The following is a 23,086-nucleotide window of genomic DNA, read 5'->3' as shown; positions in this document are numbered from 1 at the left end:
CGAGCGGGGCTTTTTGCCTAATAGACGTTTGAGTATGAAACTTCATATGCGTTTTGGCAGGATCGCCTGGTTCAGCCGTGAAGAAATGGAATAAGATCCACAATTAGGCTGAATCAACTGGTGTATAGGCTTGAGCAAGGCTAGACTGGTTCAAATATGACAGGCCATTGGATATGGGGTTGAAATTGTGACCCGCTTCCATATACCTTGTGGTAGTTCTCCGCATTATTATAGGCAATTACAGCGTCGGATCTTTCTGGGGTATGCAACAAGGTTCCTCGCTCTAACTGGTTTGGGTAAACTATAATTCTTCATATACATTTCGGCAAAAATGCTATACCTATTCACAGGGTCATAGGCAGATATACAACACAGAGAACTAATTGTAATGTTGTGATTACCCAGACATGGTCTCAGCATAGACATTGAAGATAGTCGGGTCAATTTCCCAATTGGGGATGGCTCGAAACGTACTGGATACCTCCCTGTTTCATTAGTCTCAGGTATAGGGGTTCAGTACAACATATGCAGAGTGCTAGAGGTGGCTATGTTGTAGGTGATCCTTTTATTCCTGATTCTGATGGAATCTGAAATACTGTAAATAGGACCGGCTATCGACCCCGAGGGCCCTGCCCTATGTTTATCATGTCATGCCTCTTTTCTATGTACAAGTGAACTTAAATAAAGTGTCTAAACATAAACAAAGTTGTTTCGGCAAAGAGGACAAGTGCTCTGGTTGCTGCTCTTGAACCAGCGGAACAGACAGACCGAGTGGAATGTGTTCTTGCAAGTGGCACACCGCTTGTTCGGTGTCTGCATGTCTGTTGAGATAACAGAGTAACAGATAGCGCACTCACTCTGGCCCTTCAGAGCACCTTGGACGTTCCGTCGGAAGGCCAGCAAGCCATCAACCAGGTTGCCGTTGGCAAACATGATAACTCCCTGAATCGTCAACAGCCAGCTCTTCCATTTCTTCTCGTCCACAAGCACGCGACTGCGACCGACAACCAACGCGGGTTGAAGCGGGTAGGCAGGTGGGAGAGTGATAGAAATGGCAACTGGAGGTGACTCCTCGTCGACTGGAATGCTGGCAATGATTTCGCCTGTCTTCGGGGAAATCTTCACCTCCAGTGCGCGCTCTTCGTTTGCATCCTGGGTGGCAATCCAGTCAGTCACACTTTTGAGTGCATCTTCCACGACAAGTGGGGAGATCTGGGAACAGTATTAGTTACGGTGACTCGTTTAAAGGGGCCCACCACCAAAGACCACTCACGTATCTTTCCGACCAGGCTTCCACCGGACCCTTAATGCGTTTCTTAGTGTCAATCCACCAATTCTTGGTCATGTTGGCAGAGTATCTCAGGCACAGGTAGTACAAATGTACCAGGAGCCATTGTGTCTCCTTTTCGGCACTCTCGGACTCATCCGGCTCAAATGATCGAATATCAAGTTTGGATGCATCAATCATCTTTCCATGCGACTTTTGAAGGAAATCAAACGTGAATTCCAGCAGTGGGATGAGGATATTGTTCTCTCTGATGCTCGTTATGTAGTATTCTTGTACAGGAAGCGACTGATCAAACTGTTAGCAAGTTTACCTGATAATTTGCCGCGGAATAATCAAAACTTACAGCATTAGAGAAGTGGTCAAATACGACCTTCCAGCTGAGAAGGTAAGCCCGCATACTGGTCCACATCTTGTCATCTCCGTAGGCAGCAGAGACCATCTGCATTGTTGGGGGTTCAAGCAATAGAGACACGAGCTCATCAGGAAGGCTGACCGCAGTCTTTGATAAGGCGACTTCAAAGGATACCTTCTCCTGGACGTGGGGGATATAATGATGGAGAATTGTATAAGCAGTTCGCTGAACTGCTCTGCTGTGCGCAGTCAGAAGATGGAACGTTTCACTAACATCCTCCAAGTTGTCAACGGGGATAGTGTTAATCAGGCGTCGTAATAAGTCAACAGCAACATCCCGAGGTTGATGGAATGTGGTTGAGGAATCTGTATTTCGTTAGACATATTGGTGATGAGAGAAACCTAAAGCGCTTACCAAACGTGTCAATGGTGGAGGCCAGGGCCTTGAAAAGACCAGCCTTTCGATCTGACCAAGCATCTTGGACATCGTCATTGCTGTCACTTTCCGAAATAGATTTCAATTTTGCGAAGAGTCTGAAAGATGACACCAGTAATGGCAGAGCCTCTTCGCCTCCATTGGTTCCCTTCAATATGGAGTTTAGAACACCCATGCTTTCCTCCCAATGAGATCCGTAAATTTCCCTGAGAGCTGGAAGGACAAGAGACAAAGTTTGGATGACCTCGGATTTTAAACCAAGAGACATTGAATCTGATTGGAGACATTCAATCAAGTTCTTGGTGAGGAAGACCAAGCGCTGTGTCGGAATGGTAGAGACAATGTCTTCTTCCCCAGACAACAGGATATTCAACAGAGCCAGCTTCCGCAATCCTGCGCACAGTTAGTATTGGTGGTATATTTGCTAATATGTGGTCAGACACTTACCAACTTGGGAAAGATCCTGGGGCTTTAGTCCAGTTGAATCGGCGACTAGCTCATTGCAGATTCTGTTTCCGATGGGATTTGAAAGAATGGAGCTTCGCAACACTGCAAACCACGATGCCGAGCGGATGAGATTTGCTGTTCGGGCCTCTCTGCAGATCTTCGCAACATCCTCCGATGATTTAGACTTTTGCAATGAATCCGCAACAGTCATTATCTTGACGAAGGCTTCGCCAACCCTATAGTCCAAGGGAGATGTACCCTTTAGTTCCTCTAGCCTGGTCTCCCAGAACTCGGCAAACAACGAGGAAATGGTCCTCTCGGGTGCGAAGCTGACTGGTTCATTGCCACGAATCCAGTTACTGACCACCTTTCGGCCAGCGAAAACAATCTCCATGTACTCTTCTCGCTGATCAGCCAGCTCGAGACCTGAGATGCCGTTGCAATTCTCAATGCTTAGATCGTCATCTATAAGTTGAATTACCAAGGGCAAGAAATGGAACAAAGTTTCTAGGTCCCCCTGGCCCAGATGTTTCAATAACTCAGAATTTGAGAGAACGCTGATCGTGAAGATTGCCAGGCGGAATGCAGAAGAGCGATGGTCTGAATCGCGGGGAATAGTCGGCCATAAAGCTTTAAAGGAGTCAGATAGCTCACGGTGGATCAAGTGAACAGCGCCTCCTAGGGGACTTGTTATAGCAGTGGAAGGGCGAGGTGGAAGTTGGAGAAAGGGCGTCAGAGATTCCTCCCATGAACGGCGAGACGGCAGGATATCCTTCACGGTACCAGTTGCGCCTTCAGCAGTAAGACCTGGCAGCAATTCCTCCGCGATAGCAAGAAGTGATTCAATCCTGAGCCCAAGTTAGCACATTTTCCTGCAGAATATATGACAATGGAGCACTCACGACAATGATTCTTTATCCACATGACTGAATCCATGTTGGAGAATTTCGATGCCCGACTTGGCACTCGTATCGCCAACACCAGATTCTTTCAATGATTTCAGCAACGCTTCCGCTAAGCTTGCCACCTCTTCAGATGGTGATTCTGTGAGAAAAAGTAGCTTTCCTGCTAACTTCGACCCAAGAGCTCCATTTTGGAACTCCCGAACTGAAGATGGTGCAGACTTTCCGATATGGGAAAGCCCATGCAAGGCATCAAAGACTTTATCATCTGAAGACAGTGCCTCGATCAAATATAAGAAAATTTGATCCATCAATTCGCCTTGTGATGTTTTGTTCTGAAGAACTGCGGTGATTATAGACCAATGGGCATGGCTTCCTTGGCAAGCTTTGCCAAGAGCCCGCACAACAAGTGAGTTAAGCTTGTCTTTGTGCTCAGCATGGTTGAAATCGAGAGAAGAAAGTAAGCTCTGGAGTACATGCACATTGGACTGCTCTGGCTCGAGGGCCAAGGCTCGCTCAACAACGTTCTCGAAACTGGATGCAAATCCATCCCACTCCCGACACTCTAAGATGATTGAAATCAATCGATCAGCAGACGGTGAAAGCAAAAGCTCCGGCGTATCATTTTGCACGAAGTTTTGGAGGTCTTGGGACTTTTTAGCCACATGAGGTAGGCTGCGAGCACACTCCACCACTGTGGCGGCAGCTCCATATGGTTTCCCATTACGGGTGCGCAGGGCCTCAAGGCAACCTTCGAGAAGGGAAGTGCTTGTTCTTTCAAAGACTTCCGATACTTGAGGCTCGATCTCGGTATCTGCGACCCGCGAGAGGACAGCAGATTCCAAATCCAAGAGGCGTTTGGATTGGGCACATACTGAGTCTTGAGACTCACGGAAGTCCTTTGATTGTTCTGGAGACGATAGCTTCACAGCTTCAAGTAGCCCATCGGAAAGGGATTTACACAATGATTGGAGTTCCTGGGCTTGCTTAGTGGAAGCCAGAGTGAAAACATAATCCACACAAGTTCCTTCAGCTAACTCGGCTGGAAGTGACCATTGTGACAGATCTGGGTCAATTTTCACATACTGCACCACCAAAGGAGACAGTCTCTTCGCGATGAATTCGGACTTTTGCTCCTGGGGGACCAATGTTGCAAGCCATGTGCCTATCTGTGTATAAGATTTCCATCCAATGGCAAGGTTTGAACGCGGTTCTTCTCTCGAGTTGAGGCCTTCTTGCAAAGCCTCAGTCAAGGCAACTGCGCTGGTACAGGTGATTCCATGGTCAGCAGTGGCCTTGTCAGCACCTGCTAGCACTTCTTGGGGGAGGATCCGAAGCAATTGGTCTAGATTTGACCAAAAGTTAGAATGCCCACCTTGGGACCCTTTCTGTATGTACTGGCGCAATCTCCTTGAGGAAGATGATTTCCCAGTGTAGTCATCTGTCCATATTTGAGGCCTCAGTGAAGATAATAAAAGGAGAGACTCTGACAATTCGGCAGCCGATCCGATTTGCTGGAGCGACAAAGATTTCCCAATGACGGCTGAACTGAGAGTTTTCCAGTCAATCCATCCAGGCTCTCGAGAAACCGCAGAGCGGAGGAGGATGTATATGGACCGGCGAACATATGGATCATCGTGGTAACAGAGAGCCCACAAATTCTTGCTGGCTAACAGATTCTCAATTTCCGGTAGGTTCTTCTGCAAATCTTCGTCGGACGAATTGCCTAGAGATAATGAATTGTTAGATGGAGAGTATTGCAACGTAGAAACGTTTAACATACCTAGTACGCGGTTGAAAAGCAAAATTGCGGCTCCCGCAACACGGGCATATTTCCCCTCTGCGTCGTCTCTCTTCACTGTCCTTTCATCACTCAATGTCAAGGCTGTTTGGTGAAGAATGACATCATCTACAAAGTCCAAAATGGAATCTTGGTAGATCCTCCACACGTTGTTTCGTTTCTCTTCGGTTGTAAAGACTTTTGTGAACGATTCAAGGGCGGCACGGTGGACTAGTCGATCATTGTCGTAGATTCCTGCGATCCATGCTCCGATGATCTTGGGTAAATTGGGTACGATCCGCTTCCCAACAAGACCAGAAATTGTTCCTTGTATCGGATGAGCAACTTGGCGTACTCGGCGGGACAAATCAATCGAGAGTCTGGGGTAAATTCTGACCTGGGAGAAAACATTGTTATTACTTGGTGTTTGTATATAGAAGTGATCTATACATACCCATGCATCTAGAAACCCGTCATCTAGAGTTCCCTTCTTCTCTTCTACCGCCAATATATGGTCGCGCAGCTCTTCTAGAGCCTTCAATCGTGTAATGTCATCTTTCTTCAGTAAATTCTTGAACGCGATAACGAGTTGCTGCGCCGCAATGCGAGAAAGATCTGGTGGTGCTGCGATGTATGTGAGAGCGGACGGCTCCTTTCCTTCGCTGGAGAGACCACCAGAGAAGCCCCCAAATGATCCAAAGGCGCTGGCAGCAGCGCGACTGCTGGAGGCCTGGGATTTGAACTTTTTGCTCATGTGGGGTATGAGGTCAGCGGGATAAGCAAGTAGTGGGGGAGGACCTCAAAATTGAGGGTTTGGAAAGGCTCCGGAGAGAGCAAGGGGCCTTGACTGTGGATTCTGGGTTTGGATGTGATTGAAAGCTGTATCACTCTCCCATCGCATTTGTGGAATTCCAAGTACATTCAATATCGGATCTCCAAAAGATCCGCGGGACTAAGATAGTCATCACGTGAGTTTGTGTCATCGCTGTCCCAAATAGGACAAGCGCAGAGGCGGAGCCGCGAAAGATGAGAGCGAGCTCTCTTCACTTCCGATCCTTTGCCCTCTTGCGTTCTGCATCGGAGCCCAGCCAAGATGAAGTTCTTCATTGAGTATGTCCCCTTTTCATAGTCCTATATAGTCTCCAAGCTGACCACATCCGTCTGCCACAGTGATCTTCCGGTGCTGTTTCCATATCCTCGCATCTACCCCGAACAATATGCCTACATGTGCGATCTCAAAAAGACCCTCGACGCCGGGGGTCACTGTGTGCTGGAAATGCCATCAGGAACCGGCAAGACAGTTTCGCTACTGTCGTTGATCGTCGCCTACCAACAGCACTATCCAGAGCATCGCAAGCTCATCTACTGCTCCCGAACCATGTCGGAGATCGAGAAAGCTTTAGCGGAGTTGAAGGCTTTGATGGAACATCGTGCTAAGGAGCTGGGTCATGAGGAGGAATTTCGCGCGCTTGGTCTGACTAGTCGGAAGAATCTCTGTCTTCACCCTTCGGTAAAGAGAGAGAAGAGTGGTACGGTGGTTGATGCTAGGTGCAGAAGCTTGACGGCTGGGTTTGTCAAGGAGAAGAAGGAGCGCGGTGAAGATGTTGAGCTTTGCGTATATCATGAGGTGGGACTTTGTTATCTGCAATACAACATTGAACGAGCTAACAGGCCTAGAACCTTGACTTACTCGAACCACATAACCTCGTCCCCCCGGGCGTTTTCACACTGGACGGGCTGGCAAGATACGGAGAAGAGCACAAACAATGTCCCTACTTCTCCGCTCGGCGTATGGTAAGATCTCAAGCGCGTGTTCTACACAAAATGCCCCATTTCTGATACGCTTCACTAGATGCCTTGGTGCAATATTATTATCTATTCCTATCACTATCTTCTCGATCCAAAAATTGCGGAACGAGTATCCCGAGAGCTCTCAAAAGATTGCATCGTGGTTTTTGACGAAGCGCACAACATCGACAACGTCTGTATCGAATCGCTCAGTATAGACCTGAGTGAGGACTCCCTACGAAAGGCGACTCGGGGTGCAAACAACCTGGAACGCAGGATTGAAGAAATGAAGAGCACAGATGAAGAAAAGCTCAAAAACGAATATTCAAAATTAGTGGAGGGGCTACAGGAAGCTGAGAAGGCCCGGGAAGAAGATCAATTCATCTCGAATCCGGTCTTGCCAGATGACTTACTAAAGGAAGCTGTTCCTGGTAACATTCGCCGGGCCGAGCATTTTATCTCTTTCTTGAAGAGATTCATTGAATATCTGAAGACTCGGATGAAGGTCACCCATACCATATCCGAAACACCTCCTTCTTTCCTCACTCACCTAAAAGACCTGACTTATATTGAACGAAAGCCTTTGAGGTTTTGTGCCGAGCGTCTAACGTCACTTGTACGGACGCTGGAACTTGTCAACATTGAAGATTATCAGCCTCTTCAAGAGGTGGCCACATTTGCAACACTGGTCGCAACTTACGATAAGGGATTTGTTCTCATTCTTGAGCCGTTCGAGTCCGAAGCGGCTACTGTACCAAACCCCATCCTCCATTTCACGTGCTTAGATGCTGCCATTGCTATCAAGCCGGTATTCGATCGCTTCAGCTCTGTGATCATTACCTCGGGAACGTTATCGCCCTTGGAAATGTATCCGAAGATGCTGGGATTCACTGCTGTTCTCCAGGAATCATACAGCATGACACTCGCTCGACGCTCCTTCTTGCCCATGATTGTCACTCGAGGCTCAGACCAAGCACAGGTTTCATCTTCGTTTGGTATTCGCAATGACCCTGGTGTTGTACGGAACTACGGAAGTCTAGTAACCGAGTTTGCTCGCATCACACCGGACGGCGTTGTCGTTTTCTTCCCCTCTTATCTCTACATGGAATCAATCATCAGCATGTGGCAAGGTATGGGCATTCTGGATCAAATCTGGAACTACAAATTGATTCTCGTGGAAACTCCCGATGCACAAGAATCTTCACTCGCCCTGGAGACGTACCGAACAGCGTGTTGCAATGGACGTGGTGCGATCTTGTTCTGTGTCGCTCGAGGCAAGGTTTCCGAGGGTATTGATTTCGATCACCATTACGGTCGTGCAGTGCTGTGTATTGGCGTTCCCTTCCAATACACTGAATCTCGAATTTTGAAAGCTCGTCTCGAGTTCTTGCGCGAGAACTACCGTATTCGGGAGAACGACTTTTTATCTTTCGATGCGATTAGACATGCCGCCCAGTGTCTGGGTCGTGTCTTACGTGGCAAGGACGACTACGGGGTCATGGTTTTGGCGGATCGTCGATTCGAGCGAAAGCGCCCCCAACTCCCCAAGTGGATCAACCAGGCAATGTTGGACAGTGAAACCAATCTTAGTACTGATATGGCTGTATCAAATGCCAAGAACTTTCTGCGGACCATGGCCCAGCCATTCAAATCGAAAGATCAAGAAGGCATTTCCACCTGGGGCTTGGCTGACATCGAGCGCCATGAGGCTAAGAGGAGGACCGAGGAAGAGCGGATGATGAGAGAGGAGGTGAATAACGGGCACGCAACGGGCGGAATGATCCCATCCGCATCCCGGATCGTCGAGGATGACTACGACGACGACAACATTGATGCAGACCTCATGATGCTTGATGCGCCATAAAATAATGACGTTTGTTATTTACATAATGATGCATCTACTGGTATGGGCAGGGCGTTTGGAATTGGGCATTAGCGCCATTCAGCATGGTGTTTCTCAGGACAGAAACTATTTACCTTGCAATTGAAGACAAATCTCTTAAACAATTATCCTCGGGATCCAAGTCATCTAAGCCAATTTTGAGAGCAGATAATCAGCCAGGATAAAGCCTCAATTCAGTCAGTGCTCGCTATAGCTTGATATCAGATCGTGTATCTGAAATCCGGTGAGCTCTCAATAATCTTCTTCCCATCATCGGCCTGTTTATTGGAATACCGGAACCAGATAGTCAATGCTCCTACTATAAGCAATATCAAGATATTACAACTTAGCCACTCATTAGCAAACGTATCTTCAAACGGGAGAAGAAAACTGACACAATAGTTGTCCACATCCCCAGACGGTAGATAGGTGCGTCCTGCTCCCGGAACACCAAACTGCTCACAATACCACCAATCCGTCCAAATCCCACCAAGGTAGCGCTAGAAAGAGCACGGGTCCACTGTCCTCGTATGTTGTTGGCTTGGTAGGCCATAGAAGCGGGCACATTAGCGTTAGATCCTGCCACAGCAAGGAAAACACCAAAGTATCGGACAGCATTGTTCTCAGCGAATCCCATGATTGGGAGCCCGATAATGCCAATCAGGGCGTTGAATGCCAATATAGGTCCCCTCATGCGGTATTTGTCGCCTAGCCAGGATGTTATAAGCATCAAGATTGCAGCGAGTCCAAAGGGGGGAGCTACAAGGCATTGAGAAGCAGCTACCCCGTATCCCATTCCTTGTCGAAGAATAATAGGCAGGAAATAAGAGATCGCATAGGTATTTGTCGTGATACAACTGCCACGCTGTTAGGATGGGCTAGTGTGGCAATGGTGTGGCATACTCACAAGAATATCATTGCAAATCCCCAAATTTTCAAGTCCAAGGACGGTGCTAGGAATCTTTTCATGCTGAAAGGCTCTGCATCTCCGTCTGCTCGGTCTCGATTGATTCGTCGGACAATGAAGGCGCACTCCTTCTCGCTTAGGAACCTCCATGATTTATAGGCTCGGTCTGGGAAATCGACCAAGAAAAAGAGAGTGAGGACTCCAACGACACACGACAACTTAAAACATCTTAGAATATTTGTCAATCAATTTGGGAGAATGGCCCACGTACCACTCCTTCCATGATGAAGATCCAGCGCCATCCTTGGATGCCCTGGATACCATCCATTTGCGACAATCCATAAGCCAAGACACCAGCTAATGCCGACGCTACACAGCCAAAGAGGTAGAATATGGAGAAGCGCTTTTGAACATCATCTATTTATAGGTTAGTCACTGACAGAGCCGTTCCATGTAGATTCGTACTTACAGCGGACATACCAACTTGACAAGAGGTAAACACAACCGGGAAAGTACCCTAGAGAGTCATTCTTAGAATTATGTGAGGGCATGGTATTCGAGCAATACATACCAGCCTCCAAAGCACCTAGCAGTGCCCGAGTCATAACCATATGTTTCCAATTCTTCGAGAATCCCATCCCCTATAAATTGATATCAGTATCATTTTCGCCCGGCGCTTCGCAGGATGAGTATGAACTGACAACTAGGATTGCCCCCCAAGACAAAATGATTGAGCCCAGGAAGAACCTAGGGCCAACCTTCCGTGTTACGACAGTCAGTCATGGGAGGCTGAAGTAAGACATATGGCACGAAGAAGATCAGAATCATAATCGACTGCAAGGGATTAGCAAGTGACCAATATAGAAGTAGGATAGGAACGGAACTATTGTCACGCACATATCGTGTTCCAGCGAGTCCTAAGTCATCTGTCATGCTGTTGTCCATTTATCAATGCTCTGTTTGGTGTATTGTGGTTCGAATATCTTACCCAGCGACAGCGGCCATGCCAAGATTTGTTCTGTCTATCATCGAAATGCAGTATGCGAGTCCAGACATCAAGATCAACCTGCGATCAATGCGATGGATAATCTTGCGCTGCTCTGGCGGCGAATATTCCTCATCCCAATCGACATTGTTGCTAGCTGGCTGGTTGATATCTTCGACATTTTCAATGCTCGAAGGCTTCTCGTTTTTCGATCTAAACATATTTAATATGAAAGCTGTAGTTTTGACTCAAAGTAGAATAGAGAAGTCGTGGGTCAACAGTCCAGCGATAGTAATGCTTTATTTATATCTCAAAGATTATCTGGGCAGCATCTCTGCAGTAAAGCGGGGATCAAGTAGTACATTTTGCCTCAACGTATTGTGTAGATTTTATTGGCTAATACTGATAGTAAGTACTCAATCAATTGAGTTTAAGTATCCTAGTGGGAATAGGTATCACTAAGGGCGAATGAGTGTCCACGCATTGTGTACAATTAAACGACTAAGAGCCGCTTTCGATGCTAGGTTCACGTCACCTGTATATATGATGTATCCGGGTTTGTTTCCCCGGACTTTTTCACCCAGATTTGGGACCTATCTATCGAAGTATGGGGAAGTATTCGTGTGCAGTCTCGATCTGTACCCCAGAGTCTCTATCGGCGCCTGTTTCGGACATTTCGGTTGATGGCCGAGGCTCTTGGACAACTGATGTCCAAATTTTGATAAATTTTCCCAATCGTAACACAGCTCAAATATCTTAGGCCTACATTTGATTTGCTAACTTTGGTCGAGTCCAAAAGTAATTCTCTTGGCCCTGGTATGCTGTGTCGACATAGAGTAGTTTCCCTGGATTTCAACCATCAATCTTCCGCGGGTTTACAATCCCGGTAACTTCACCACGGGGCCTGATGTGTGGCTTGTGAAGCGCTGGCCCAAATAGATACACTACGAAATACACAGGGGCTCGTGATCAAGTCCACTTTTATATAGTTATTTAGACAGCTTGGGAAGAATAGGCTCACTTGTTCTACATAGTTGTTCTCCCATGGTAGTAGTTGATTAGAATCACTTAGATCCTACACCAAAACGTGTTTTAATCTTGAAGAACAATGACCACGAGTATTCTCAAAATGCCGATCTTGTGTTTCTCTATGTTGATTAAAAGTTTTGAATATAACAATCATAGATAGAAAGTAGCGTAGTCGGCGGAATCCCTAACTAAGATATACTGTCATACCATATCTATATCCTACTAGCGGGCATTGAAGTGGCATAAATGTGATAGTTTAGGTTTTAGGAAGTTTATTTTCAAGTACGTCCTGTATACATGCACTTGGCTACTTTCATTGTCAATGTCTGTACGCAAATTTTGCAGTCTAACTTAGAGAATCGTTATATCTACTGAACAGAGACCTACTCCCCGAGTAAAATTTCTCAATTTTGGAGCATGTTAGATGTTATTGCTGAAAGGGTTCACTTCACCTCTCTGTCTGCTTCCTTGAGATATGTCCCTTTGTTTCTCAGTCAGTCTTATCCCTTAGGCATCCATCCAGGTATTCCCATTTGCTAGTATATTCCTTCACTTATCCGCCTCAAAAATTACCTTGTGAGCCCGCATGTTATCAAAATCGTCATATCTACCGAAGGGTCAATCATGAGGTTTCAAAATCTGAACGAGAAGAACTTACGCCTGAACGGCCTGTGAGAGCGGACGGATATCTTGAGACATGAAGCTAAAAATCATTAGATACTCGTGAGGCAGATAATATCAGATTAGCCAAACTCACTTAAGGACGTCCTGCTTCTTTTCGAAAAGGTCCATCGCCGGGCCAAAGATACCTAGCATAATTGAGCAAGACAACCAAAGTAAGATGGGGAATCAGACGTACTCCGAACAGGGCATCGGCCCATCTGTAGACGAAGGTTCTTTGCGTACGCTTCATTCCCAGTCCACGGGATATCCTGATTGTGGACGCCGACACTCGATATACGGCCCCAGGGTCGTAACAAATCGAAGCCCATCCTGAGAGCGCTGCTATGTCCGACAACTTCGATGACAATATCCGCTCCACGGCCGTCTGTAAGTTTCTTTACCCTTTGGCGCAATCCTTCTTCGTCCTCTTTGAAATTCCAAGCCTCCGCTCCTAGACTCTGTGCAAGTGCTAGTCTGGAAGGCACACTATCGATTGCAATCAAAGTCTTCGGTTTGTAATCAAGGGCACTAATAAGTGCACAGATACCGACAGGTCCACATCCAAAGAGGAGTACCGTGCTGTTTTGAATCTCCTCCGGGGTTGTGCCAGAGAAAGCATTCAGAGAAGCGAAGTACCCAGTCGGGAATATATCGGCCATAAGAACCAGCTTCTTCTCGTCGATTGTATCTGGGACTTTGGCAAGAGTCGAATCGGCCAGTGGAATGCGTACGTACTCAGCCTGTCCACCATCAAGTGCAACAGTGCCGAATAGCTGGCTTTGAGCGCACCGAGAGGAGAAGCCACGCTCACAGTAGAAACATTTCCCACAGCTCGCAGTGAAGGGTGAGACTACTCGATCTCCTTTTTGGAAGTTTTTGATGTTTGATCCAAGCTCGACAACTTCACCTGTAAACTCATGGCCCATGATAAACTCCGTGCCAGACTTTTGGTGGCCGCGAAAGACATGGAGTTCACTTTGCAAATATTAGCGGTGGTGCAACGTTAGGAATAGTTCTTGATTTCATACCTGCCACATAACGCAGTGTATCGCACCTTCAGGATGACATCTGTTGGATCTTGGATCTGGGGAATAGGCTTTTGTTCGATGGCTACCTTTGACGGGCCCTTGAAAACGACGGCTTGCATTTTGGCAAATTATGATCTTTCCTGTGGCTTATCCAGAGTTTGTTAAGAGGTTTGATGACGTTGCAGCTGAGATCCAGCTCTCATTTTAAGTCGCAGGGATATGCGTAGTCCGGCGACATCACCGAGGGACCTCGGCAGATCTCGGATTTATACTAGCGTGGCAAGGAAACGAGTATAAACAGGATTTTGACATAATTATATTGAAAAGGGATAGAATCCGTTCTTTTAATATGAGATTTGAAGTGCTCCAGAGGCAGAATTGACCTCCAACCATGCAATGACATGTATCAAAGCCGTTTTTGATAGTGGGGGACTTTTTGCGGGGTAATGGTATAGACTTTATATTTGTATACATATCTGTTTAAGACTACATCACAACGCTTGAAAAGACAATCATAGGTCTATGTCCGACGAAGCCTTATTCCACCATTGCTTACAAACTTGTTATCCACTAGATTTGGGTGCTAAGTGTTAACGTTATATATTCTCCGCAACTAAGAAGATGCTGGTAGGTTATGTAGGACCCATTTCACTCCATCAACAACAATTTCCGGCTCAGTCATCTGGACAAAATGTCCACTCTTGGTGGCGAAGACAAGCTCGCTCTTCGTAGAGAGTTTCAGAAATTCTTTCATGAGACCCTCATTCTTCGCATCAACTGTCTTAATCAACTCTCTCACATAGCTCCTCTGCTCCTCGGTCCCGTTCCCTTTAGCAACGCCCGCCTTGTACAATCCACTCCAATCGATACTTCGTGTGCCCCCAATCACATAAACCGGTTTGTCTCCAACAAGTGGCTGCTTCTTACTCAGCTCCTTCCTCCGCAGCGTCTCAAAACTTGGAATATAGTTCGACTCCTCCTCACGACAAACTAGCTCGAACTTCTCCGTTGCTTCCGCTGCTCTAAACGCATCCCACTCCTCCTGCGTCAATTTGTGATTCGCCTCCACGCCCCAGGCAGAGTATGGCTCAACACCCGTGGCAACAGTCCAGAGAATTGGATCGTCCACGTCCATCACTAGTGGCGCTGTCTCATGGTTGGCGTCCACAAGCACCAGACCAGCGATTTGGTCAGTTCCTTTGAGGGCGATGTACTCGTGAGTTAGCACGCCGGCCCAGGAGTGCCCCACAAGGATCAAAGGGTTTGGGATAGGCGCCTTCTCGATCAGAAGGGAGAGTTCCAGAGCGACGTTCTCGGCCGTGGGAGCAAGCGGTGAGGACTGTGAGTTGTGATAGCCGGAACGGTCGTAAGTGTAGCTTCGCAGCGAGGGACCCAGCAGCCGTACCACTGCTTGCCAGTTGAGGGCATCGCTTTCCACACCCGAGATGAATAGTACGACGGGATCTTTGGAGCTGCTGGGATCTGGGCCGTGGGTGTAAAGAGCTAGAGAGTGAGTGCCGATGTTAACGAGGCGGCCGGTCGAAGGGAGCGTTGAGGCCATTGTGGGGTGATGGTTTTATGAATTCTTGGGAGTTGTATGTTTCTCATGAGTGGTTTGTGATATTCAAGGCCGTTCACTAGCCGAACCAGTTACAATATATCACAGTCTGAAGTGTCAGCACGATAGAGGGGCAGAGAGTTTTTACGAGGGAGGAGCCCACATTCGTGATTTCGTGTTTAGTTTTCGTTACCTGCCGTATCATGTTAAGCGAACACTCGTTGATTTAATGATCACCTTGCGTAAATATTAACAGGTACCTTGACTTGTCTTATCATGACCATTTAGACGTGCATGACGATGCAGCGCATCTTGCTCTATTAGGAGTGGTGGATACGAAGGCGGGATTAATGGACCAGCTATAGCTACCTAATACTCGCAACATTATTACATTTGAAGTATAGGCCATGTTTTAACATCATTACTTAGGAAAAGATCTATTTATCGAACTAGTCAAGATGCTAATATGAACAGGACTTTTTGGTTCCGCTGCACAAAGACAAACTCCAAATCATCGACACATCAAAGATGAAGCGAAAACACAAAAAACAATAAGAGCTTTGCATAAACACAATATACACATGAGGAAAAGACAAGAATACACATTTCAAAACTCCGTCCAGTCAAGAGACTATGCTACAGGAGCAAGAATGTCGAACGAACCAGTGCCGACAGTGCCGACACGGCCAACAACAATTCTGCTACTAGGACTCTTGAGGTTATCAGTACCCCTCTCGAGCACAACGTCCTTCAGGGCGCCGACAGTAGTCTCGAAACTGGCCCGTGCGAAAGCAGATGAGGCATCCTTAACCAAGCCGTTACGACTGAAGGCCTTGAAGCCACCGGACTGTGTCATCACATCACCGATCAAGTTCAAGTGACGGTTGTCAACGGAGATACTGTGACCACTGAAAACGGCATCCATTTCGCGGACGATAGTAGCGCGAGCAGCTTCAACACCGTACAGGTTGAGCATGTCGTGGATGGAGTTGGTGTAGATCGAGTGGGGCTTGATGATATCCTGGTAGTCGCGCATGGCGAGCAGGTTGACACCCTCGGTGAGGATGTTGGCGGGATCACCCTTCGCCTCATCGGCCTCAACAAAGACACAGTTGCCCATGCCGGGGATGCACTGGATGACGGCGGAGTGGAGAACCTTCTCAACCAGGGGAAGGAGGAGAAGCTTGGGAGTCTCAACGTCGTACTGCAGTTGGATGGAGCACGAGTTGCCGCTCTTTGGGTCGAACCGGAACTTTGTGATCTCCTCAAACTTGCCCATGACATCCTCCTCTTGCGCCTTGCTGTTTTGGGCGGCCTCATCCTCAGACTCATCCTCGGAGTCGGAGTCGGAGCCGTCCTTCATCTGCACGTCGCGAGTGGCCTTGGCAGGCTTGCTGCTTTCATCTTCATCTTCGTCTTCGTCGGGGGTGTCTTGGCGTCTGATGATATCCTGCTCACCGGCGTCGGGCCCTTCGTAGGAGACCTGGTTGCCCCTGTTCTGAGCTCCGGCAGCCCGCTTGGCATCGTCCTCATCATCTTCATTGTCATCATCGGCTGGCTGGACCTCGGAGTCAGCGCCTCTTGGCGCCTCCGCGATTTTACCGACTGAAACACCGATTTCAGGCTGAGAAGTTGTACCCTTGACGCCCTTCTTCTCTTCGTTGCGCTTCTTGAGCTCGGCCTTGGTGAGTCTCACCAACCGGGGAATGAGCTTGGAAATCAGAGCAATGAGAACATCCTTAGTCTCAATGGCATATTCCTTGGTGTATTCTTCGGACGGGAAGAAGTCGATCTCGATATCGTAGATCTTAGCCATAGCGTGGCCAATGCCCGAGCCGATGCGTTCCTTCACTTGCACCTTGTCAACAAGTTCAGCGATGCTCAGTTTGCTGATAGCCTTGGCGAATTTCTCCGAGTCATCTTTAGAAATCTCCTCATTCAGAAGAAGAGTCATCGTAGGCGTCATAATCTTGGCACTTGCAGTCATAACAATTTCACGTAGACGGGGAATACCCAGTGTGACGTTCTTTGCCGAGTGACCAGCCAAATGGAAGGTGTTGAGAGTCATCTGTGTGGACGGTTCTCCGACGGATTGACCAGCCATAATTCCGACAGCCTCACCGGGGTCAATGATGGACTTCATGTACTTCATGTTCATCAAGGCCTCGAAGGTCTTCTTGGTAACCTTGCCCTCGATGTTCTTCTTCTTGTCTTTGATAAGCTTGTTCTTGTTGACATCCGCGTACTATTTTCAAAATCTGTTAGAATTGCAAAGAATCAGAGAAAAAGATAGAGTCCATACCTTCTTGAGCTCCTGGGCGAACGCTTCGGATGTACTTCCAAGGTTTCCTCCAGGGGGGAAGTGAGACAACACAGGATCCATAGCATCAATCTTTCCGGTCTTGCGGACAGCCTTGATGGCGTCCTTGTGCCAAGTAGTGACATTATCCTTGGCCAGTTTGTGGTAATCATCGGCTTGGACTTGCTTGGAAATGGAGATGTGGTTCTGCGCAAGGAAATCAAAGTCGTTCAGGTGCACCTGTTTGGTGATATCGAGACCGTCCTCTCCGTACAAGAACTGGACAATGGAGCCATCTGACGCTTCACGGACAGAGGAGTCGTACTCAGCCTTGAGACCCTCCATACCCTTGATCAAACAACGTTGCAGGTAACCGGATCTAGAGGTCTTGACAGCAGTATCAATCAGACCCTCACGACCAGCCATGGCGTGGAAGTAGTATTCCTGAGGCTTGATTCCGGTCAAGAAACGACCAGAAACGTAACCACCAGCCATCGGGTGAGTTTCGAAGGCCTTGAAAGACGGAAGAGTCTTTCCACTGATCATGAGTGGTACACGGCGACCTTCCAGAACCTGTTGGCCGAGATTACAAGAAATCAGGTTGGCGTTAACACCGGATCCCTTGGCTCCAGATATCGTCATAGACTGCATTTGGTTCCAGGGGAAAGGCTTAGCAAGGCCGTACGGGAGACAGGCGCTGGTGATTTCAGAGGAGAGCTTGGCGGACCGGGCGTTAGAAACGCTATCCAGGCCACTTTGCTTGTCGTCATCGCGAAGAACCTCCTCCAATCGTCGGTTCAACTCGGCAGACTGGTCACCAGGAGCCTTGTCCAAGGTAACATACTTCAGAGCAACTTCGCGACCCATCTGAGGAGCAGTGGCCAACTTCTCCTTGCGGATACGGTCTCCCTCCTTGGTCAATCGGAGATCGTCGATACCACAACTGAAACCGCGCAGGTTCAGGACGCGAGTGAGAAGTCTTCCAAGGACACCGATGAGCTTGCCAGCAGTGCTATATCCATAAACTTCATGGATGGCATCGATGAGACCACCGGCGGTGGGACCAAGCTGTTTCTTATCAAGGATACCACAAAGGTACTCTCCATCCTGGAAGATAACCTCTCCTTCCTCGTTGCCCTCACCCCATCGTTCACCGGGAGTAGAAGACTTACTCTTCAAGGTCAAACCTCCTCGCTCTGGGGGCTGGATGTTCTTGAGGATTGTCGTGATGATCTGCTTTCCGGTCCATAGGCACTTGGGCTTGCGCATAGCAGGCTCGACCAATTGAATCCGGTCAGTGACAATATGCGAATGCTCTGGTCTCAAGCAACTGTACAACAGCTGGTGATAATCCTCCTCGTCATAGAAGCTGTCACGGCAGGTAACCCACGTTCCCATGGAAATGTGATCTTGAATCAGACCTCTGAGCGGCTTGCCTGATGTGGCAACGAGGTACTGGTGGTCAGCATCTGCCAACATTCTGGCTTCCGCTTGAGCGAGCTCATTTTGAGGGAAATGCATGTTCATCTCGTCACCATCGAAATCAGCGTTGTAGGTGTTACAATTGGCGTAGTGCATGCGAATAACCCGCTCGTTGGGAAGGACACGAGCCTTGTGACCCATGATGGAGGGTTTGTGCAGAGTTGGTTGACGGTTCATCAAGACGTAATCACCGGTGGTGAGATGACGGTAGACCTTCTTGTTACGCGAACCTTTTTGGCGCCAATTTGACGGTGCGAGCAATTGGTTGGCAAGTGCTGTACGCTCTTCCAAGTTCTTGAACTTGAGGTTGATGACTTGTCCGTTTTCATTCTCGATGGAAGAAGCGCCGGGGTATTTGTCGGGACCGTTGATGACAGCCTCCTTCAACTCCCAGAAGTTGTGATTTGTCACAGGTTCAGGGAAAGTCAACTTCTTGGCGAAGACAAGGGGTACACCAATTTCATTGGGTTCGATGTTGGGATCAGGCGAGATAACACTACGAGCAGCAAAGTTGACACGCTTTCCCATCATGTTCTTTCGGAACAGACCTTCCTTCTTCTCGAGAACCTGTTTGATACCGTTAGGCTGTGCCGCGGCAGCTGACCCGGTGACCGAGGTACGATCGCGGTCAATCAAACCGTTGACCACATCTTGGAGCTGAACGATAGCTTGAAGGAGATCACTGTAGTTCCGTGCCCGAGACATAGTCTTCTCTTCCTCGTTTTGGATCTCCTTGCTGATCTGGTTGATGGTGTCACAGCCCTTCAAAATCGCATTGAACGAAGTGTTTTGCTGTGCCTCCATGACTGTTCCGGCACCCTGCTGGACTGCAGGGCGGTACTTGTTTGGCGGCACCATAAGACTCTTGATGAAGAACATGTCCGCCGACACAACTATCACTCCCTTGGGCACGGGCCGAGAGTTGTAGACAAGCTGCAGGATCTCACTTTCCTTTTGGAAAAGAAGATGAAGTGCTCCATAGACTTCGGAAGAAGACATAAATTCCTGGCCGGTCGACCCCTGTACCTCCTGCACGACAGCCACGCCACGGCGGATTTCCTCTTCGGCTCCGTGGATCTCAGAAACACTGTTCTTGGACTTGGAGTTCCTTTCTTGGTCGAGAAGGACCATGGTATTCGGTGCCTGGAATCCTCCTTGCAGCATTGCAAGCTTCTGCTTCTCGGGTAATTGCTTTCGGAAGATTTTGTTGTAGCGATCCTTTTTATAGGCGGGGGACACTCTGCCATAACGTTAGCTAGGAAAGACAAAGTCGAGATCGAGGCATATTGTATAACGTACCCGCTGCAGTTGGCACATTTCTTGAATGCATTGATATCCTTGAAGAAGCCCTTGAGCAACTCTCGTCTGGCTTCTGCAGCAATAGGGTTCTGTCCGCCAGGCATCAATTCGTCCATTTTGCCCTCCTTCTTGGTTTCACGGATGCGCCGAGTGACATAATCAGTTCTCTTTTGCATATAGTCATCATCATCGGGATCGTCTGAGTCGTCTGAATCGTCTTCCTTGCCCTTGGTAGGCTTTGATTTGGCACCTTTGACGGCTCCCATTGCATCGACAATAGCGACTTCGTCAACCAAGCCATATTGCAGAAGGCGCAATTTGCAGGTGTACATGTTGACCTGGTTGCGACCCATCTGCAGGCGAAGACAGTACACACATTGTGCTCGGAGAAGGCGGAAAATGTGATCGAAGAAGGTGACGTTATAGAAGGGTACTGGCAGCTCAATGTGTCCAGGATGTCCAGTACAAGTGAAAGAGTTCTGACGACAGGTTGTGCATCTGTAAAATAGGAAAATCTCTCACGTTAAAAAAGATTGAACAGCATATTAATCAAGTCAAGACTTACACATGATCTCCCCAAGCGCCCATAGCAGGGTCTTGAAGACCACCAGGAACAGGATTGTTAAATGAATCCAAAGTCGGAGTATTGTGAATTCTTTTCACCGAGAGAGCTTTAATCTCTTCCTCGGAGTAGACATTGAAGTCGACCCCATTAATGGTCGAGGCGACCGGGCGCGCAAAAGTTGCCATTGTAGCCTGCAGCTCCTTGAGCAACAGAAAACGCTGGCGCACGAAATCAAAGTGCTCGGATTCAGATCTCCAAGTGCTTTTAGTTCTGGAGCGAACTTTTTTTTTTCCGGAGGAGCAACTTCTTTTCTGCCTAATTCCACCGCCTTGCCCTTTTTGGGTTTCTGCGTGGATTACTCTTGTCATGCACAATTCCTGCTACTTGTCTATCCTTCGCTCATTCAACCTTTTTGTGTTTCCCTATCGCCTGAACGCCGAGTGAGTCAAAAGTCATTTGCAGCATGGCTGACACATCGGGTAACGCGCTGAAGCGTCCTCACCCTGAGGATCAACACGACAACTCCCAGAAGAGGACCCGCTCCAACCATGGGTCCCCAGTACCAGGTCAAGGAGGCGCTGCCCCAGGCAAGCCAGATATCGCGAAAATAATGGCAGAAGCAAGGGCAAAGGCAGAAGCTGTGCGCGCTCGGCTACAAGCGCATCATGGTGGCGTGAAAGCAACACCAACACCGCCAGCACCAGCACCACCCGCACCAGATTCTGCAAGTCCTACTCCACCACCGCCGGCTCCTGCGATGTCGAAGCTTGAACAGATGAAAGCCCGAGTTGCTGCAGCTACTCAGCGAGCCAGCGCACCCTCCCAGGCACGACCCAGTGCACCAGCATACCAACCACCAACGCATGACGACGAGGGCATATCGAAGGCTCGCGGTGGTCTAGACGTTGGCCTTCATCCCGCGCTCCTCTCTGATGCCGCACCAGAATATCGTGGGGCAAATGGACGACCGACTAAGCCAAAGCGTGCTGGTGGGCCCCAGCTTGATCTGTCTGGTCCGTCTGTGGAAGAAATCAGGAATAACCCTTACTTTGACCCGGCAATCAACCCAAAAGCAACGATTGCGAAGCCCCGTCAAACCCGAGAGCTCCTATTCAATCAAAAGGGCAAATATATCCACCAGGCAGCGGCTCTGCGCAGACAAGCACAGCTGGAAGCTATGAAAAAAAGAATTGCAGAGAAATCGCGACAGGCCGGACTTGATGAGGATGTGGATGTGGAAAAGGCATTCCTTGTTCCTGCTCCCCCCGATGTAGAGTGGTGGGATGCAAAATTAGTTGATGGCAGCGACTATGACGCAATTGATAACCAGGAAAACATCAAACTCGATACCCTCAACAGCTATATTCAGCACCCTATCGAGCTCCAACCCCCCCAAGAGAAGCACATGCCTGCGCAAAAGCCCATGTTCCTTACCCCGAAAGAACAAGCCAAGATTCGTCGACAGCGACGCATGGCGGATCTGAAGGAACAGCAAGCCAAGATCAGACTGGGACTCGAGGAAGCACCGGCTCCAAAGGTCAAGAAATCCAATCTCATGCGGGTTTTGGGAGAACAGGCCGTGAAGGACCCCACGGCTGTGGAAGCTCGTGTGACCAGGGAGATCGCAGATCGGAAGGAAGCACACGAGATGACGAACGAAGACCGCAAACTGACCAAGGAGCAACGGCGCGAAAAGTTGGAGGCTCAGAAGGAGAAGGACGCCTCTTTGGGCATCTTCCAATCTGTGTATCGAATCGATAGTCTGGCGAGCGGCCGGAACCGCTTCAAGATCGGCAAAAATGCAGAGCAAAATAATCTGACAGGCATGTGTGTCATGCATCCCCGGTTCAACCTGGTGATTGTCGAAGGTGGCCACCACTCCATCAACAATTACCGAAAGCTGATGTTGAACCGCATTGATTGGACCGAAAACCCTGGATCCGATCGAGTACCTGCAGACAGCCCTGAAGCTCAGGTTTCATGGTTATCTACTGAGGATGATAAGGGAGAGCCCCGGGATTTCAGCGCGAACACGTGTAATCTCCTCTGGGAAGGTCAGACCAAAGGCCGGGCCTTCAGGAAATGGTTTGGTGCTCGTATCTGTGAAACAGACTCGGCTGCCAAAGCAGCGCTGTCCCGATCCAAGATGGAGAACTTCTGGACACTGGCGAAGAGTGCCAAGCCAGCTGAATATTAACATTTCCTACGGCTGATAATCAACGTCTAGGTCTATTGTACTTTTACCGATAGCGAACTTGCTTCAAAGCCATTATCGTTCATATGCATGCTCCAGACGCTTATTGTTTATTTACCACCCCGTAAGCACCCTAAATTGTTCCAAGCAGACACTCAATTAGAGCTATGAAAAACTTTTAATCAAACAAAATTCCCTACCCA

At 48.4% G+C, this 23,086-nt stretch overlaps 7 protein-coding genes across 7 annotated transcripts; 2 read left to right on the top strand and 5 right to left on the bottom strand.

The window, feature by feature from the left end:
* Positions 1 to 690: 690 nt before the first annotated feature.
* PEX2_012240 (ubiquitin-protein ligase RKR1) lies at positions 691 to 5,958 on the bottom strand (the record flags this gene model as incomplete). The annotated part of the gene is made up of 8 exons (XM_016738501.1): positions 691 to 1,212; positions 1,274 to 1,573; positions 1,632 to 2,005; positions 2,055 to 2,468; positions 2,523 to 3,370; positions 3,425 to 5,150; positions 5,208 to 5,601; positions 5,659 to 5,958. 8 exons carry the CDS (start codon positions 5,956 to 5,958, stop codon positions 691 to 693), a joined length of 4,878 nt encoding a protein of 1,625 aa, XP_016602807.1.
* Positions 5,959 to 6,297: 339 nt separating this feature from the next.
* Positions 6,298 to 8,856, top strand: PEX2_012230 (TFIIH/NER complex ATP-dependent 5'-3' DNA helicase subunit RAD3; the record flags this gene model as incomplete). Its single annotated transcript, XM_016738500.1, has 4 exons — positions 6,298 to 6,314; positions 6,375 to 6,831; positions 6,882 to 6,998; positions 7,057 to 8,856. The coding sequence occupies 4 exons, from the start codon at positions 6,298 to 6,300 to the stop codon at positions 8,854 to 8,856; spliced, it is 2,391 nt and encodes a 796-aa protein (XP_016602806.1).
* Positions 8,857 to 9,095: 239 nt separating this feature from the next.
* Positions 9,096 to 10,987, bottom strand: PEX2_012220 (Major facilitator superfamily domain, general substrate transporter; the record flags this gene model as incomplete). The annotated part of the gene is made up of 8 exons (XM_016738499.1): positions 9,096 to 9,193; positions 9,253 to 9,731; positions 9,782 to 9,999; positions 10,053 to 10,198; positions 10,251 to 10,298; positions 10,353 to 10,422; positions 10,679 to 10,715; positions 10,770 to 10,987. 8 exons carry the CDS (start codon positions 10,985 to 10,987, stop codon positions 9,096 to 9,098), a joined length of 1,314 nt encoding a protein of 437 aa, XP_016602805.1.
* Positions 10,988 to 12,344: 1,357 nt separating this feature from the next.
* On the bottom strand, positions 12,345 to 13,605 carry PEX2_012210 (alcohol dehydrogenase family protein; the record flags this gene model as incomplete). The annotated part of the gene is made up of 5 exons (XM_016738498.1): positions 12,345 to 12,402; positions 12,454 to 12,498; positions 12,553 to 12,604; positions 12,655 to 13,433; positions 13,487 to 13,605. 5 exons carry the CDS (start codon positions 13,603 to 13,605, stop codon positions 12,345 to 12,347), a joined length of 1,053 nt encoding a protein of 350 aa, XP_016602804.1.
* A 494-nt stretch (positions 13,606 to 14,099) lies between these two features.
* On the bottom strand, positions 14,100 to 15,047 carry PEX2_012200 (alpha/beta fold hydrolase; the record flags this gene model as incomplete). The annotated part of the gene is made up of 1 exon (XM_016738497.1): positions 14,100 to 15,047. The coding sequence occupies one exon, from the start codon at positions 15,045 to 15,047 to the stop codon at positions 14,100 to 14,102; it is 948 nt and encodes a 315-aa protein (XP_016602803.1).
* Positions 15,048 to 15,675: 628 nt separating this feature from the next.
* Positions 15,676 to 20,874, bottom strand: PEX2_012190 (DNA-directed RNA polymerase I core subunit RPA190; the record flags this gene model as incomplete). Its single annotated transcript, XM_016738496.1, has 4 exons — positions 15,676 to 17,289; positions 17,347 to 20,065; positions 20,125 to 20,622; positions 20,690 to 20,874. 4 exons carry the CDS (start codon positions 20,872 to 20,874, stop codon positions 15,676 to 15,678), a joined length of 5,016 nt encoding a protein of 1,671 aa, XP_016602802.1.
* Positions 20,875 to 21,152: 278 nt separating this feature from the next.
* Positions 21,153 to 22,886, top strand: PEX2_012180 (U4/U6-U5 snRNP complex subunit PRP3; the record flags this gene model as incomplete). The annotated part of the gene is made up of 1 exon (XM_016738495.1): positions 21,153 to 22,886. One exon carries the CDS (start codon positions 21,153 to 21,155, stop codon positions 22,884 to 22,886), a length of 1,734 nt encoding a protein of 577 aa, XP_016602801.1.
* Between the last annotated feature and the right edge of the window lie 200 nt (positions 22,887 to 23,086).

Source organism: Penicillium expansum, assembly GCF_000769745.1.
Source record: "Penicillium expansum strain MD-8 chromosome Unknown contig40, whole genome shotgun sequence".
NCBI lineage: Eukaryota > Fungi > Ascomycota > Eurotiomycetes > Eurotiales > Aspergillaceae > Penicillium > Penicillium expansum.
The sequence above is the reverse complement of the archived record's forward strand: the minus strand, read 5'-3'. Positions and strand labels throughout refer to the sequence as shown.